Source organism: Pogona vitticeps, chromosome 6 (genome assembly GCF_051106095.1).
Source record: "Pogona vitticeps strain Pit_001003342236 chromosome 6, PviZW2.1, whole genome shotgun sequence".
Taxonomy (NCBI): Eukaryota; Metazoa; Chordata; class Lepidosauria; order Squamata; family Agamidae; genus Pogona; species Pogona vitticeps.
The window spans coordinates 107,443,010-107,456,553 of record NC_135788.1 but is presented as its reverse complement, the minus strand read 5'-3'; the positions used below and the strand labels follow the sequence as shown (position 1 = coordinate 107,456,553).

At 42.8% G+C, this 13,544-nt stretch overlaps 1 protein-coding gene across 2 annotated transcripts in view; it reads left to right on the top strand.

Moving 5' to 3' along the window:
* ALDH16A1 (aldehyde dehydrogenase 16 family member A1) overlaps positions 1 to 13,292 on the top strand; it is a 55,540-nt gene extending 42,248 nt beyond the window's left edge. For both annotated transcript variants that reach the window (XM_072976683.2, XM_072976682.2), the window contains exons 16-19: positions 2,063 to 2,267; positions 3,334 to 3,519; positions 11,735 to 11,860; positions 13,024 to 13,292. In XM_072976683.2, coding sequence (XP_072832784.2) covers positions 2,063 to 2,267; positions 3,334 to 3,519; positions 11,735 to 11,860; positions 13,024 to 13,200 — 694 coding nt within the window. In that variant the 3' untranslated portion in view covers positions 13,201 to 13,292. The remainder of the gene's footprint in view (positions 1 to 2,062; positions 2,268 to 3,333; positions 3,520 to 11,734; positions 11,861 to 13,023) is intronic.
* Positions 13,293 to 13,544: the final 252 nt, after the last annotated feature.

Below are 13,544 nucleotides of genomic sequence, written 5' to 3'. Positions count from 1 at the left end.
GCTGCAGTTCTTCCTTGCTCCCAAAAAGAGGTACATGATGAGCATATTGGAAACGAGAAAGAGCTATTAATAGCAGCCCTGATGCTGTGGCTGTATTTGTCATTTGGCATCAGCTGCCAAGGATGAGTTGTTATCTTAGCAGCAGCTAAGTTTGTTTTGTTTTGCTTTTTTAAAAAATCCATGAACTGGAACCTGCCTTGGTTGTATAAACATCTTTGTTATCTCCCACTTTGTGGTCTCTTAACATCATGTGCGTTTCTAAAAAGCGATAATAACCATTCGCTTGTAGGCTGGAGGCTGGGCTTTGTGAAATCAGGCACACACAAATACCTTTCTTCCCCATGGAGGTAGAAATCGTGTAGTAGTATATTGAGTAACTCAACATTGCTGCACTTTTCGATATCTCCAGATCCGCTGCCTGAGGTGACCACCTTACTCTGCACAATGATATAGCTGGCCTTGAAAACTGTTATAGGGAGTTTATAAAGTCTGCAATCAAGAGATGGACCTTGAGAGATGCTGAATAGCCTTTTAAGATCTTCCTCTGGCCATGATGGATTCATTTTCAGATCTTGGCCAGGACAGTGCAACCTAGTGGGCAGAGAGGCAGAAAAAGAGTCACCCATACAACTGAAGCTCCTACTGTGTCTGATAGAAACATAAACAGCATTGTATTTACAAGAGTGGGATACAAATTAAGGATTCACACATCATCCTTAGGTAACAGGTGAGCTGATACTCTGTGGCACAGCCCAGCAGCACTAATAGCTGCCTTGGATTTCTGGCAGGTAACAGCGACAAAGTTCCATTTCAAATTTCCCACAGTGCCTTGGGTTGCCTATCTTAATGCCATTCCGGGGCATTATGGGAAATTGAAAATGGCAGTCACTGGACTGCAACTGAAGAAGCAAAAGCAAAGCAAAGTGTGCTGCTTATATACCGCCCCATAGCGCTTCAAGCACTCTCTGGGCGGTTTACAACTTAATTATGCAGGCTACACATCCCCCCGCCCAGCGAGCTGGGTACTCATTTTACTGACCTCGGAAGGATAGAAGGCTGAGTCAACCTTGAGCCGCTACCTGGGATTGAACCCCAGGTCGTGAGCACAGTTTTAATTGTAGTATAGTAGTTTAACCACTGTGCCACGAGGCTCTTCAAGAAATACTCTTGTGAGGCCTAGAGGGTCATTAGCCCTTTTTTTCAGGAAGCCAATCCTCTCTTGAAAGACTCTCAGAACTCAGTCCTCTATTTGATGACCTACATTATTGTTTGAAGGGGTGTCCTGTTGAAATCAGATTTCAAGATAACAAAATACAGTATATAAAGGACCAAGGGGGTGCCTGGGATCTACCCACAAGCCATGAGCATCTGGACAGCCCCTGAGCAGGGAAGTTCACAGGTCTCAGCACCACATTCTGTATTTCTCTTGAAATAAAAAAAAAATTTTTTTGGACTTATATACCACCCCATAGCGCTGCAAGCACTCTCCGGGCGGTTTACAATTTAATTATACAGGCTACACATTGCCCCCCCCCAGCAAGCTGGGTACTCATTTTACCGACCTCAGAAGGATAGAAGGCTGAGTCAACCTTGAGCCGGCTACCTGGGATTTGAACCCCAGGTCGTGAGCACAGTTTTATTATAATTTTGCATCTGTCCATATGAATTGGCACATGTTCTGAGTATTTGTTTCTCAAAACTGTATCCTCTTTGGTGATGTATAAACAGCCATTCTAGCATGGCTAGAGTCACCAGAAAGAGGGAGGGAGGGGTGAGCATTGAGAGGGGGCTTACGGACAGATTTAAGAAGTTACTTCTGGACTATGGTACCCAAACATCATGCTGGTAGAGGGATTATGGGAGGTTTTTTTTTTCCAGAAAGTAACTTGTCCAAGCGTTGAACAGATGTACCTTTGTTGTGATCCAGCAGGTGAGGTCTTATGTTCCAGAGAAGATGGAAGAAAAAACTCTGGATTATTGGAAAGCACCTTGCTTGGTGGAACAGTTGTGACCACAATCTTGGCTTCCTTTTCCTGATCTTATCTATTGTTGATCTTTTTAGATGGGCGAAGCAAACAGCTCATGCCCGGGCACAGATCCTGTACTACCTGGCTGAAAATCTGGAACTCCGTCGAGCTGGGTTTGCGTCACAGCTGCAGGAATTGACAGGCGCACAGAAAGAAGCGGCTCTACAGGAGGTGGACCTCAGTGTGCAGCGTCTTTTCTACTGGGCAGCGTACTCTGATAAATATGGTGGAGCAGTGCAGGTCAGAACTAACAGGGCTCTGCTACTTGGGTACACACGGTAGAGTTCTCCATCCTGTAATTTTTGTCAGGGACTGAATGCAAGCCTCGAAAGGTTTGGGGAGGGACTATAGGTTGGGGCAGAGCAGAGCCTTTGTATAGGCAAAAAAAGGAAGCTATCATATCCTCTCAGATTGTTGATCCATCTAGCCCAGTATTGGCTGCCAGGAGGACTCAAGCAGGATAGTTTCCCTGTCTTACCTGGATATCTCTAGTACCTTCTGGTGGTCTCCCATCCATGATCGTCCTAGGCCTGGCCCTGCTTAGGTTCATGAAAATCAGAAGAGAATGGGATCTTTTTGTGGTGGACTCTGGTTCCTCGGCATCTCCAGATAAAGAGAGGAGGAGATGGGCAAAACTTTAGCCAGAGATGCTGGAAAGGTATTTCATAGAATCATGGAAGAATGAAATTGGAAGAGTCCTATAAGGCCATTGAGTCCAACCCTCTGCTCAATGCAGGAATACCAATCAACGGATGTCTGCTAGGTAGTTGTCTACATTTCTCTTGAATGCCTCTGGTGTTGGGGTACGGAAGTAGGGGACAGAGCTGTAAAAAAGCAATTTTTCCAAATTCCAGCACATGGACACTCTGAAAATGTACAATAGCTGCCTATACAGTATATTACAGTTTGGAAAAGTTACATTTTGGACTGCGATTCCCCGAATCCTCCAGCCACTGGCTATGCTGGCTGGGAGTCTCTAGGACCAGCTTTCAACAATTGTGACTCTCCCAAGCTGTTATTTGTACCAGTGACACAACCCGCAGTGTAGGTATATCTTTGGAAAGTAAAACTAATTTGAAAGGACATTTTTTGCCCTCTTTTGACTTGACCTGTAATATAGTCTTGTGCCATGATTAGCACAGCAGAGGGTCTGCTTTTAGAGGAGGTTGGTTTGGGGTCCAGAGAAAGTAAGAAGGTTCAGCAAGTAGATACAGGGTTCAGCAGAGCTTGCTTTCGAGGGTGGGTCTGCACGGTTTCAGAGACTGCTCATTCATGCCTCCCGGTTGGCTGTTGTTCTTTGCTACAGGAAACATCTTTGTATGGTGCCTCCCTCCTCTTCAGAGAACCTCTTGGCGTAGTGGGAATTGCCTGCCCTGATGAACACCCTCTTCTTGCTTTTGTCAGCCTGCTGGCTCCAGCTGTTAGCCGGGGCAACTGTGTGGTGATGGTGCCCAGTGAGCGGTACCCAGTGCTTGCTCTGGATCTTTACCAGGTATCATTTATTTTGTTGATGGTGCAGTGTCTTTAGCTCTCCGGATGTTTTGACTGCCCGGCCTGCAAGGAAGAGCTTTTCCTGGAAACCAAAGTTATTATAGTTCCGACATTCACTTGGGATGAAACAGAATCTGACTGAGCTCATAGCTGGCCTTGAAACAAAGCCAGGTGGGCATGTGCTACTTTGCAGATGTGGTTGGACTGCAGTTCACAGCAGCTGGAGTCAGCATGGCGGATTAGGAGGAATCGTGGGAATTCTAGTTGCGCAACATCTGGAGGACCAAGTGTTACCCATTCTTGGTTGAAGAAAGCTAATGAAGAGGGTTCTCCAGCTATAATCCTATAAATCAGTGATTCCCAACCTTGGGTAGCCCAGGTGTTCTTAGACTACAATCCCAAAGCCTTCACCACCAGCTATTCTGGCTAGAGTTTCTGAGAGTTGCAATACAAGAGTACCTGGAAACACGGCTATAAATCATTTTGGATTTAATTCACTTTTATTTTTCTTAAAAGGGAAGTGCCAGAGACAGATTGTGGGAATAGGGCTGCAGCCTTTCCCAATTCAGATGGATTGCATGTGGACGCCACATGTTATGGGACTGCCCTTCTGGCCACCTCTAGCCAGCACAGTCAATGATGAGGAATTTGGGGGAGTTATAGTCCAACATCTTGGACCTTTCCTGTCCGTGTTATAAATCAAGATACTGAGAAAAATGTCCTGTTTATTGAGCCCAATGGGGCTAAATAGCTTCCTTTTCATTTCCTGCTTTCCTTTTCTCTCAGCTGTCGGTGGCAACTAAGCCAAAGGGGATTTTGCATGCTTTGTGGCTTCTGTGGTACACATGAAAAATGCAAATTTCCTCCCTCGTGGGAAAACCCAGACTCCGTGTTTAGTCAGTTGCATAACAGAATGTGGTTGTATGTACACACTTCACCCTGTGGCGAGGTTAATCGGGTTTTCTAATCTTAATTTTATGGATATGTTCCGTGCCTGTACAAGTGTAAGGAATGAGTTAAAGCATGGAAATAGACATTTCTAAGTAAGAAGTGTATGGACATCCACACGCCTCATTTAAGGGAAAGACAAACAAATTTTCAAATTTCTTCTTTGTATCTCATTAATTTTATAGATTTTTGTTGATACTTTAAGGATGAGCAACAGATATGGGGGAATTTTGGAAGGGGAAAACCTTCCTTTTCTCCCTACATTTCGTCACTAGAATAAGCATAACTGTTTAAGATAGAGAATGTCAGCTCCCAATTTTTCTTTCTTTCTGCCTGCCTGCTTGCCTGCTTGACTGACTGACTGACTTACTTACTTATTCCTCACCCATCTAGTGGCAATTACTCTTGGTGGCTGCAAAAAGTAACATAAATGTAGACAAAAATTAAAATAATGAACAAAAAAAGCAGGAATCCACCTTAAAATCCCCCTCATCACCATCATCTTCATGTTCCATTACTATTTAAGCTGTTTCTGTGTTCTGTCTTTCTCTTCCTTGGTTTTGCATGTGCCATAAAGGTACATGTGTGTGTTGGTTGGTTTGTAATTATAGGTCAGCGAGCAGGATTCTTTGTGCCTTAACCGTGCTTTTTATTATACTGCCCACTGACTGTACCTGTGTATTAAGGTTTGTCATTTGATCTGAAGAAAGGTCAATCAAATCATCATGGCAGTGTCTCTTGAAGGAACATAACAAAAGTTTATAATGGCAAAACTTGGGCTGAAACTGTTGGGCAGTATGTTGTTGCTCCATTGTGGAACTGATCTGGGAAGTGGACATGCTGTCAGCTACTGGCTTAAAAGAGGGTTAAACACATTCATGGCTGACAGAAAGTGAGGAGGAATTAAAGAACCTCTTAATGAAGGTGAAAGAGGAGAGCGCAAAAAATGGCCTGAAACTCATCATCAAAAAAACTAAGATATTGGCCACTGGTCCCATCACCTCCTGGCACATAGAAGGGGAAGATATGGAGGCAGTGACATATTTCACTTTCTTGGGCTCCATGATCACTGCAGATGGTGACACCAGCCACAAAATTAAAAGACGCCTGCTTCTTGGGAGGAAAGCGATGACAAACCTTGACAGCAATTTAAAAAGCAGAGACATCACCACCTTGCTGACAACAGTCTGCATAGTCAAAGCTATGGTTTTTCCAGTAGCTATGTATGGAAGTGAGAGCTGGACCATAAAGAGGGCTGACCACCAAAGAATTCATGCTTTTGAATTCTGGTGCTGGAGGAGATTCATGAGAGTCCCCTGGACTGCAAAGAGAACAAACTGATCCATTCTGAAGGAAATCAACCCTGAGTGCTCACTGGAAGGACAGATCCTGAAGCTGAGGCTCCAATACTTTGGCCATCTCATGAGAAGAGAAGACTCCCTGGAAAAGACCCTGATGTTGGGGAAGTGTGAAGGCAAGAGAAGGGGACGACAGAGGACGAGATGGTTGGAAAGTATCATTGAAGCTATCAACAAATTTAATCAAACTCCGGGAGGCAGTGGAAGACAAGAGGGCCTGGCATGCTCTGCTCCATGGGGTCATGAAGAGTCAGACATGACGTAACAACTAAACAACAACAACATGTCTGATAGATCTATGCAGAGCTTGGAAACATTATAGCTTTCAGCCTTCCTAGTAGGGGATTCTAGGAAATATAGTTACAAAAAGTAACTCTGTCAGGGTTCTGAGTATATCAGCAGCTGCTCCTAATGAAGGCTGTGCGGAACCCCAAAGTTTAGAGACAGTGGGCCACAGATATACCACTTCATGGAAAGCAACAGCAGGGATGGATCAGGCCCTTGTTGTCAAACTGTCTGCTGTGAGAAAGCAAGATGCTCGGCTAGGCAAAAATATGTACTTTGGCTTGGATTCCTGCACTGAGCAGGGGGTTGGACTAGATGCCCTTATAGGCCCCCTCTAACTCCCTTATTCTATCATTCTGTGACTTTTCACGTGATCCAGTAGGTCTGTTCAAGGGTTGGCCCAACAAGAAATAGAAAAGAGTTTTGTGTAAACAGCTCACAGGGCTTCCAGTGAAGGCAAGATATGAACTCAAATATAGCAAACCTTAAATTTTTCTGGGTACAATCAAAATGAGCTGGGTCCGTGTCCACAACAAACTCAGACAGATTAACATTAACTTTTTCAGTCTGCCATGTTGGCCAGCATTATAGAAGGGCAACCTGCCAAGTCTATCCAGTTTACAAAACAAAGGCTTCCAGCAAGCACTAAAAGTTACACCACTATCTCCGTTGATGAGTCTGAGTTGACTATTTTAACTATAAACATGAATTGACACAACTGGAAATCTGTGAGCTATTTACAGAAAGTGTGAAAGATTGAGATCTTTAGAAAAGTGTTTTTTTTGTCCATAACTCTCAGAATTTCATAGCCAGTACGTTGGCTGTGGTATCCTGCTACCTGTAGTCCAAAACACACGCATAGCCCTAACCCCACATGTTCCCCATCTTTATGCCCTACAGAAGGCCAGAAGGAGGGTAGCTCCCTCAAGTAGCTGATTTTGTGTGGCATGAAATGGCCCGTTTGTTAGTTGTTTAAAGTGTTGTCTTTGCTCTTCTGAGGGATGTGAAGTAATTGTTGGATTTTCTGCCTCATGTGCCAAAATAATTTGCCTGGCTTTGGATACTATGCCCCTTAACCCAAGTGGGCAAGGGATGCCATTAACTGCCGTGCTTCAAACAGCAAAATGTTATCTGTGGGCTTGTGGATTATCCTAAAATGACTTTTGATAGTCCTGGCAAGTTTATTATCTGAGATGACTCTGATTTTTTTTTTCATATTTTCCATCTATGACTTTATCTTCAAGTGCTTGTAAAATACTGATGTTATCACAAAGATATATCTGCTTGACAATTACTCAAATATTGCTGGTATCAAATACAAACTTACTGGAATCATACGACAAGTTGGAACAGACAAAAGAGGAGAAGAAAACCAGTGAAGCTAGTTCAGTATGTAACAATTGCCAGATACCAGCAGTTTCAGTTTACTTTCTGTGCCGTGGGTCCCTTCACTGGGATAAAGGTGGTATATAAATGATACAAAATACATAGGTAACGGCAAATCCAGATGGGGGAATTTGGAAGGACTGATTCCCAGTCCATCATCATCTTAGAACTTAGTGCAGTCTATTTTGAGCAATCCTTCCATTCACATGGGAGATTGTTATTCTCCTTGTGAGAAGGGTCCGCACATGTCTTTGGATCGCTGATTTACTCATGAGCAAGGTTTATGAAAATGGCACATCTCTCATTTTCTGACTTTATGGATCGCACAGGTGAACAATATGGTAGAGGCTTGATAGGGGACTCCCTTGACCCTGAAAGGAAAATGCGGGTGCTCGCTCCGTTGGTTAGGAAGGTGGAATGTTTGGGCCTCTAGCTGTTGCCAGATTGCAGCACTATTGACTGTGCGGCTGAGACTTGTACTACGGCTGGGGGCTGTTCAAAACATGGACTTTCTGAGTTGATGATGATGCTTTGGAGGAGTATAGGTGTGAACTGGAAGGGAGCGGAGGCAGCCAAAGGCCTGGGCAGACAAACCGTTTGGTACATTCTTGTGTCCTGTCACCTGAGACGATCACCTTGTGCAGCCTACGGGTAGTGCCAGCCTCATCAGTAAGGATCAATAATGTCCAGGAGGTTCATGTTTGCATTTGTGGTTCAAGGGGGCAGAGGCAAAAGGGATACAATTGGGATTATTCATTAACCTACAAACAATCTAGTCCAATGTATTTTTAATCTTCTAGCAGGTGTACTTTGGAATTCCTGCTTGTCAACCAAGCATATCCTGCTCTAAATATCCCGTGTTAAGGACTTTCTCCCTAGCCAACCCACCTGTTTTCTGTTTTCTTTTTCTTTTTCTTTTCCAGCTTATGCTCACTGTTTTGTGATTTCAAAACATGCTTTTTTCATGACTAGATGGGATTTGTTTGGAGGGTGCTGAGGCTCCTTTTAGGATTTTGTTTTTGTTTTGGGGGAACGTCGTTGGTATTTTCTGTCATCTTCAGGGTCTTCTCCTCCTAGCCTGCTGATATTCTCTGACCTGTTGTTCCTCAAACCCTCCATTTTGCCTTCATATCTTTTGGCACTTGTACATCTGCCTTTGTTTGTAGAGAGAGTGATAAGTGTGGGGTAAGGATGGAGAGAGAGACACAGTATTGACGTGGGAGTTTAAGAGCAGTGCACCAGTAAGTAGTCCTCATTGGCAGCTTCACCAACACCCTGTCCCGACAGCTCTGTCAATATCTGGAGATCATTATGACAACAAAGGGCAGTGTATGAAACAGAGTAATTATCAGCTGTGCAACTGTCCAAACATTTTATTTGACATAGTTCTCATTCCATGATTAACTTGCAAGGCAGATCCTGGAACATCTTATATTGGCAGTATGCAGGTAGAGGTAAAACACTGTTAGAGAGCAAGCCATACATCTTTTTTTTTCAGTTAGATGGAGGGGTCCTGTTGTGCCAACTGTTCTGGATAGATGACAGGGCAGTACAGTGGTGACTCGCTTAACGATGTTAGTTCATTCCAGCGAGATTGCTGTAGAGCGAAAATGTCGTAAAGCGAAAATAAAAAACCCAATGAAATGCATTAAAACCCAGTTAATGCATTCCAATGGGCTAAAAACTCACAGACCAGCGAAGATTCTCCATATGGCAGCCATTTTTAGTGCCTGTATAGTGAGGAATCCGTCCCTAAGCACAGCTGGGAGCCATTTTGAGCACCCGGCGGCCATTTTGAAAACATTTTGATCAGCTGTTTTGATCGTTGTAATGTGAAGAATCGGTTCTAGAAGCAGGGAACCGGTCTTCGCAAAGCAAAAAAAAAACCCATCTAAAATATTGTAAACATCATCGTGAAGCAGATTCTTCATAATGCAGGGCAATCGTTAAGCGGGGCACGACTGTACTGGCTGATGAGGCAATCTCAGTTATGGTTCTTGGCAGTAGCTATGCAGAGATCATTGGCTGAGATCCTGTTGAGTAACCCATGCCCATGGAAAGATGATGACATCATCAGCAAGTGGTTATTTTCAGGAATAAAAAAACTTCCTAATTCAGATCTATGGCTTATCTAAGTCCCATGTAAGCGCTTTCTTCATGTTGAACCTGTGAGAGCCCCAGGACAGGAGACAGAGGTAATTCATTATTGATTACAAGATTACATTATCAGTAGGGACTTTCTATGATTAAAGATTTTCATTTCATCTCCCATGTGATAAATTGGATTGCACAGAGATCAGAAAAGCCATGGGTCAGAAATAGGAAGTTTTTGATTACTAAGAATTCCCCCTGCTGATGACATCATCAGTGTTTCGCGGGGGTAGCTACACCAACAAGATTTCAGCCATTCTTTCTCTGCTGATAATAACTTGGATAAAATAAACAATCCAGACAGAACAAAAACAGCACAGCCTCCCTTCCAAATCATACAGGCAAACAGTTTGCACTGAAGTTTGGAAAAGTTGCTTCTGTTGATTTTAACTTCCATGGCCGTAGTGCAAGTTGAAGTCGGTTCTAGGGTCCAGAAGCAGTTGGCTTTTAACTCATGCCATTCTAACATACAACGTTGCCTTCCACACTGTTTTCCATTGGTAGAATAAAGATCTGTGAAAGAATATGAAAAGTTGTAGTCTTCAAGCCTGCTGGGTTGTTACAAAAATCTTCAATTCTCCTCCTTTCATACAAGATGAAAGGAAGAAATTCAGACCAAGGGAAGGCACCTCTGAGAAAGATTGCTTGGTTCACAAAAAATAGCTCCATCATCCCCAACATACATGCTGGCCACAGTATCCTCCACCTTGTGTTTCTGGTGGTTGTGTGATGCAGTGCTACAAGTGGAGCAAGGAATGTAAGTAGGTCTTCTCTGGCAAAGCCAAATTCACTTTGACGCTGATTTAAAAGCTCAATTTATGGCCACACATCTTCCCAAAATCGTTAGCAGACTGTCAAAGATTAGTAGCTGCTTCTGTAACATGTTTGCATACTTCTAGAACAAATAACTTGGACCAGCTTTTAATGTGGCATAAATGTTGAAAATCAAACTAAAAGTTCCATATTTTTCTGGCATCACATCCAGCCAGCTGTAGTGTCTCGCAGAGGCACTCTTCTGCTTCTGGTCTTTCTAGACTTCAGGTATACTGCTCCAGAATTTGCAATAGCCAATACTGGGTAAATTATATGTTATGAGGCTGATGACATTATCAGTCTTATGTGACTCAGCTGCACGAACAGGATTTCATTGTTTGTTCGAGAATCTTGCTTTTAAAAACAAATCCAAATGAAGCCTCCTTTAAGGATCCAAATTCCAGAATATCTATTATTCTCTTTCTCTCTTCCCCCTCCTCCTTTTTAAATAAAAAAATAGACTGCACTTGGCAGAGTTTATACATGTACTGCTGAAAATAATCATTTCTAGATTGCAAAATATCTTGGAGCCGGGGCATCTTAAACATTTGTCCTAGTTTCATTGGGGGCCCTTCTGTGGGAATCTGGGAAAATACTGCAAGAAGAGAAGGACATAAAATACTGATGTCATTACTGGACAGTTGTTGCCACTCGAGTTTCCATACTGTAGGTTTCTATAGATGTCATGAGCTACAACTCCCATCAGTCCTTCATGAGGTTCCCCCTCTCCTCTAGTTTACACCATTCAGTAAGCCCCCTGCAAACATTTGTGCTTCAGGGAGCTACTGGGGTTTCCATAGAAGGGAAAGCCCCTTTCAACCAACCCAGTTATCCTTACCTTAATCTGCATCCAAAGCTAAAAGTGTGCATAATTCTGTACGTGCTACAAGGAAATGGAGCCAAAATGCATGGTGCCTGAACGAATTTCAGATTCTTCTCTTTAACCCCCGGCTTCTACTTCTTCTATTAACACATATCCTTGACCACTCTGCTGTTTTTCTCCATGAAGGATTTTGGGTTGTAAGCTTCTTGCGGCAGGGCCTATCATCATGTATTCGATAATATTATGCACACTTTATCCACTCCGCAAAGAAAGATATTAAAATAATTAAACCTCTTCAGGTATAATGCAAAAGGGCTAAGGATCGTCTCCTGTTGTTTTGATTATCTTGCATGTATGTATTCTTTCTATTATTTCTTCCCCAATTCTAGACATGGTTGCATTTTTTTGTTTAAGTCAGTAATAGTATCCTCTCTTCACATCTCTCCCATCAGGTACTAGATACCTCAGATGTTCCTGGCGGAGTCGTGAACATCATCTCTGGCAGCCGAGATTATCTGAGCCGGGCTTTAGCGGAGCACCAAGCTGTACAAGCCGTGTGGTATTTTGGCTCTAAAGAGGTGAGGTTGCCTTGCTGGTCTAGCAAAGAATTGCAGTGGGCAAAGGAACAGTAGTTAGGAAGATACTAGTTTTTCAAGAATCTTTGTTATCATTTAGAAATGTTTCATCATTTCTAAATTGAAGCCAGTGATTCTTCAAATCCAGATGTAATTATTTTTTTTTTTTGTACCTGACCTTCCCCCAATTTGTGGTGGTAGTTTTGTGTTTTTTGGTTTGGTTTGGTTTGCAGATTTCCCTTCTGTAATTTCAGGAACCAAAATTTCTGGACAATAGATATCAACTGTTCACATTTATTTTATCTGGGAAATGTAAATAGGGCTTTCTGGATCCCTAGCTCTTGGAACTACTCCATGTCTAGATCCATAAATATAAAAATCAGTCAGGAATGCTTCAAATCTAGAAGTCTGGAGTGCTTGTTTTGCTTTTCTGTAGCTATATTTACATTAGAAGGATTATCGCTACAGCTGGAAAACTTTGAAAATCCCAGTCCTCTAGAGAAAAAGTTAACTAGTTGACAACCCTTATGCAAAAATATCTCAACATATTAGGGTTGCTCGTCCCATCCTCTCCCACCCCTAGAAATATTATTTTATTTAAAAGACATTGACTTCTTTAATTAATTGGTTAAACGTTGTCAAGTCAATACTGAGTTCTGAGAATCCTTCCCAGGGTTTTCTAGGTAGAGTACTCAAAAGTGGTTCACCATTCCGTTCTTCTGGGGGCATCCTGAGATTGTGCACCTTGCCTAAAGCCACACAAGCTGGCTCTACTTACAGGAAGCACAGTGGGGAATCAAACTCCCAATCTTTGGCTCCACAACCAGCTTGGGAACATTTTTCTTTTTGAAATTACAACTTTGAGGATCATTGCTGGTTTTAAATTCTAGAATGGTAGAATTCTTCCATGAGAAAAACAATTAAGTTCTCAGAAAGGCCCCTAATAGTCCGTTATGGATAGGCTCACCATCAGCTCCAGAGCACATGCCTTAGGATCTGTTACTGTGGGAAAAGCTTTACAGCAGGGTCAGCTATTTAGGTAAAAAGCCTTTCCAAACCTCTGCACTTGATCAGTAAAGGTGCCCATTAAATCTAAAGAGTATCCATTTCTGCTCTTGAAAAGTCATTGTTGGTACTATTGTTAATTATTATTTCTCTCCCTCTAGGGTTCTGCACTTGTAGAATGGGCCTCTGCTGGGAACCTGAAGAGAACATGGGTGAACTATGGATCAGAGCAGCGTCGCTGGGCCGATCCACAGCAGGGGGCTGGGGAGGAATTTCTCTACCAGGCCACCCAATGCAAAAGTGTCTGGATGCCCATGGGTGACATATTTGCCAACTGAGGCCTTAGGCTGAACTGCAACGTTTGAATTTTAAAAAAGACCATTTGGTGGATATTTTTCTAATAAAAATGAAACAAATCACTGCCATGCAATTGTTTTCTCACTGAGGATTTCCTTCTGACTGTGGAGAGCATCAGTGGATGCTATCTGTTATCTGTTTTCCAAAGCTCAATTCCTTTCCAGAAAAGATAGCTGACCCTGTGGCATGCAGCAATGCACGGGGGAGAAAATGTCTGATATACACAATAGAGAAAAGAACAAGTTTACTGTATTTCTAAAATCCAGAACTTGGAGAATGTTACCTTTTTTTTTACCTAAAACTCCAGTGTCCTGAAGCCAGCAGT